The 4,595-nt window shown below is 42.4% G+C and overlaps 1 protein-coding gene across 1 annotated transcript; it reads right to left on the bottom strand.

Moving 5' to 3' along the window:
- Window positions 1-1,428: 1,428 nt before the first annotated feature.
- LOC149326899 (uncharacterized) lies at window positions 1,429-2,139 on the bottom strand. The gene has a single exon (XM_089564721.1). The coding sequence runs from the start codon at window positions 2,137-2,139 to the stop codon at window positions 1,429-1,431; it is 711 nt and encodes a 236-aa protein (XP_089420847.1).
- Between the last annotated feature and the right edge of the window lie 2,456 nt (window positions 2,140-4,595).

Here is a 4,595-nt window from a genome sequence, read left to right as displayed (position 1 = left end):
AAGGACTTGCGGAAAACATAATGCCATCTTCCCAGAAACGGGCTTGCAAATTGGACTGTTCGCCCAATAAGCATGGCCTCAAGAATGTTTAGCGAGTCATTCGGCACCCACTACCAGTAAAAGTGGACCTAAGTTATCCACGAACGCCTGTGGATGACAAAAATCAGTCTACAAGTTAGTTGCAGGTTACATCATTCCTTGGCTAGATACGCGTCAGCTGCCCCTGTTCGTATGACTATCACAACAGTTAGGTTGAGGTGGTAGTGAGGTTGAAGAAACTTGTGCTTCCGGTGGTAAAAAGTGGAATGAAAAAGTGGGTTTATAATCAGTTAGAACTAACCATCAGTTCAAAAATTAATCAAGTAAAAGGAGTAAAGCACTGGAGAGGAAAGAGGAAGCCACGAAGCTGGCAAGAATACGCAAATTAAGGTGGCCATCGAACAACGACGTGTGGCTTCAAGGGAACACAGAGGAGCAAAGAAGGTGCAGTTACCTTGTAATGCCATGAAAGGTCATGCGCAAAAAAGACTACACGAAGCCAGAAGACACGACAGAAAGAGCGCAAACTTACAACTAGTTTATTAAGACGTTGACAACTTTAAATATAGCCGCCGCGGTGGCTCCGTGGCTATGGTGCTCGGCTGCTGACCCAAAAGACGAGGGTTCGATCCCGGCCGCGGTGGCTAGAATTTCTTTGGAGCAGAAATTCTAGAGACCCGTGTACTGTGCGATGTCAGTGTACGTTAAAGAACCCCAGGTGGTCGAAATTTCCGGAGCCCTCCACTACGGCGTCTCTCATAGCCTTAGTCGCTTTGGAACGTTAAACCCCACAAAACCAAACCAAACCAACTTTAAATATAAGAAAAACAGGTGCACGCGCTGCGGATACACCCAGAGCATGCCTGGCAAACGTGATAACACCATCATACCCTGCAAGACAGATCTTAACAAAGCTGACTGGCTTCCATGCAATGCAAGAAACGTAACGCTAACGCAATTGTGTGCATTCTTTATTAAGAAAGATTCCATTATTTCTTGCGCCATGGCGTTGCTGCCCTGGCCAAGAATCTTGATCTCATTCTGTCGCGACCAGAATGATCATTTTCGGCAATGTTCGGTCAAATTCATAGAACATTCCTTATACCTTAACGTGCACTCGTACTCCCCTGCACGATCACGCAGCGTCATGATTTATTTTTTTTTATTCAAATACCCTAAAGGCCCTTTACAGGCATTACATAGGGGGTTAAAAAAACAATAAAGCAATCGTATTACATAACACAGTGAAAAATATCACAAAGCATAAACAAACATGAGCTCAGATAAATAAGGAAGACAACAGGATAAATGAAGTATTTTAAAACACGCACACGTGGACCACATTGTTCAAGACAATCTAAAAAAGAATACACTTCTGATAATATTTCATTAAGGGCCAGCAAAGAGTAAGCTCTTCAGTTTGTTAAGAAATGCGTCGTAATTGTTTTCGAGAACAATTTCTGCAGGTAGTTTATTCCAGTGATAGATGGCAAGGAACAATGGCGAATGACGCATAAGTTCAGTGTGAGCAATCTGGGGTTGCACTTTGAAGCAGTGGTCTAATCGGGGGAAAATGCGATGTGCTGGTTTGATATGAGAATCTGTGAATGGCGAGTGATTGTGATAGATCTTGTGAAAGTGACTTAGCAGGGTGACAAGTCTTCGCTTTCCAAGAGAGCTTAAATATAGAGATGATTTAATATCTGTGATGCTGGAGTAGCGCGCGTATTTCCTTGTGATAAACCTAGCAGCCTTATTTTGAAGTGATTCCAGTTTATCCGCAAGATAAGCTTGATGTGGGTTCCAGATGAAAGCGGCATATTCTAGTTGTGATCTGACTAAAGTTGTGTATGCTAAAAGTTTGGTGACCTGATTTGGAAAGTACAAGCTACGCCTAATGAAACCCAGGGTTTTGTATGCTTTAGTGGTTATATATTCAATGTGTTTGTGCCATGTTAAATCAGAAGAAATGTAGACACCTAGGTATTTGATTGCAGGAACTTTTTCAATGGCCATGTTACCGATAGAATAAAAGATGGGTTCAGTGACTCTAGCCGTCGTAAATGTTACAAGTTTCGTTTTCGAAACGTTTATTCCCATATGCCATTGTTCGCACCACTTAGCTATTTCATCAAGATCTGATTGCAAAGCATTAGTGTCATGAGGGTCAGTAATCTTTCTGTAAATAACACAGTCCTCCGCAAATAGCCTAATTGTAGAAGTGAGGTTGCTGCTTATGTCGTTGATGTAAATAAGGAAGAGGATAGGCCCGAGCACCGAACCTTGGGGCACACCAGACTTTACATGGGTTAGTGCGGAGCAAAATTCATTGGCAGACACGAGCTGCTGTCTGTTAGATAAAAAGTTAAGAACCCAGTTCAAGACATTGCTGTTTATGTTAAGATTTTTAAGTTTAAATATAAGACGATTATGAGCAACTTTGTCGAACGCTCATGATGTAAAAAATAGCGCACAGGGAACACACGGGACGGAAAGTAAACGACGCAGACAAGCGCTAACTCGCAACTGAGGTTTATTGCTGACGCGCGCAATATAAGGTAGTCACTTTAAAAAACATAAAACAAAAACAACCACAAACAGTCCCTCCTGGAAAGACCAAGTCAGCAATAAACCTCAGTTGCGAGTTAGCGCTTGTCTGCGTCGTTTACTTTCCGTCCCGTGTGTTCCCTGTGCGCTATTTTTTACATCATGAACGTTATCCAACTTGCCCAACTTTCCGCTTTGCTGTTTGTCGAACGCTTTTGCAAAATCAATGAATACGGCATCAATCCTCATTAAATGATGTACAGCGTCGTGCAGGTCGGCCACGAGCTCAAATAACTGTGACTCGCAGGAACGGCCACGCAAGAATCCATGTTGGTTGACAAAAAAAAGTTCTGCTGACTGAGGTAGTTCATTATTGCTGATGATATGATGTGTTCCAGAATTTTGCATGGTATGCTTGTTAATGAGATGGGCCTGTAATTTGAAAGGCTAGAAGAATCTCCAGATTTAAATATAGGTATAATGCGTGCGATTTTCCAAGCATCGGGCACAATTCCTGTATCAATGGACTGCTGAAAAATTGGGACGAGTATGGAAGCTGTCACTGATTTCGTTAACTTGAGCAGTTTTGGGCATATGTCATCGGGTCCGGGGGCTGAATTACTCGGCAAACGATCAATAGCTTGCTCAATGCCTTCCTGCGTAATTAGGATGTCATTCATGACCGCGTTTATACTCACAGCATTAAAACATGTGGGAAGTGGTGTTTCGTTAGTAAACACCGAGCTAAAAAATAGGTTGAATTCGGTGGCAACCTCAGACGGCTGAATAAAATCACCGTCTTTTACTATTGTTATCAGACTAGATGAAGGAGGCTTAGGATTGACTACTTTCCAAAACTTTTGAGTATTGGTTTTAAGCAAAGTTGATATGTCATGATTAAAAAATTTATCTTTGGCTCTCTTAATTTCTGCTTGGCATCATCATCGGTGTTTGCTACCGTCCGCCGGTGAATCCGGCGGACGGTAGCAAACACCGATGATGCAAGTAACAAAATCACGCAGTCGCAATGCAATCCACAAGATTTCAATACATGATGGGCTGTTTAGCAAGGTGGCTTGGAAAGTAGTTTTCACGGCAATTAAAATTCCACCACCACGTGAGGTACACCTGTCTTTCCTAAACACAGAGAAGTTACGAGACAAGCAAAGTTCGCTGTTGTCGATATCAGGGTGCAACCACGTTTCGGTTCCCAGCACTATATCAGCTTCACAGCATTCAATGAGTGCGTTGAGGGTGTCTTGCTTGCTAAGCAAACTCCGAGAGTTACACACTATTAATGAAAGATTTTTATCTGCATCATGTTTCTTGCGTCAGTCTGAACTAGCAGCAGCCTCGTGTCCTGGAAGAAGAATAACTTGCTCAGTTGCAGCATCGAAGGCATATATTTTTTTATTGAAAACAAGTTTATCGAATAGCAGTTTGTACTTTTCGTCGTCGGACTGCCGCTCACTGCGTGCAAAATCTCTGAGTTTTTTCCTAATCAGTTTAATTCGAGGTGAGAAGTCTTCCTCGATCCAGACTCGAGGCGAGTCCAAGTCCTTTAATTTAAAGGCATTTTTTCAAAACAATGCTCTTATCCTTAAAGTTCAGAAACTTCACCACAATAGGGCGCACATAATCTGTTTTTTTCCGGCCCACTCGGTGAGCGCGTTCGATTTCACCTGTTTGGACATCAAGGTTTTTTGCCACAAATTCACTGACCAATTTATCTGTGTCTTTCCATTTCTCTGCTTCCTGTTCAGGGATGCCCTTAAAGATTAGATTGTTTCGCCGCATTCGGTTGTTCAAGTCATCAACGACTAGGCTTGCATGTTCAGCCTGTTTCTTTTCAATAGTTTTCAGTTGAGCGTGCGATTCTTTAAGAGTGGTATTCACACTGGTGACGTCGTCGTGCAAGTTATCCACGACATCAAAAGACGCCTTTTGATCTCTGTTACGTTCGTCTGAATATCCTTGATCTTACTAGACATGTCCTTGTGAGTGAGTGA

Source organism: Amblyomma mixtum, chromosome 10 (assembly GCF_055824585.1).
Source record: "Amblyomma mixtum isolate Tamu chromosome 10, ASM5582458v1, whole genome shotgun sequence".
Classification (NCBI taxonomy): domain Eukaryota; kingdom Metazoa; phylum Arthropoda; class Arachnida; order Ixodida; family Ixodidae; genus Amblyomma; species Amblyomma mixtum.
This window is presented reverse-complemented; position numbering and strand designations above follow the sequence as displayed.

Bases quoted from the DNA above. Each gene is read 5' to 3' on its own strand.
- LOC149326899 (XM_089564721.1), bottom strand. From the start codon at position 2,139: ATGGGAATAAACGTTTCGAAAACGAAACTTGTAACATTTACGACGGCT.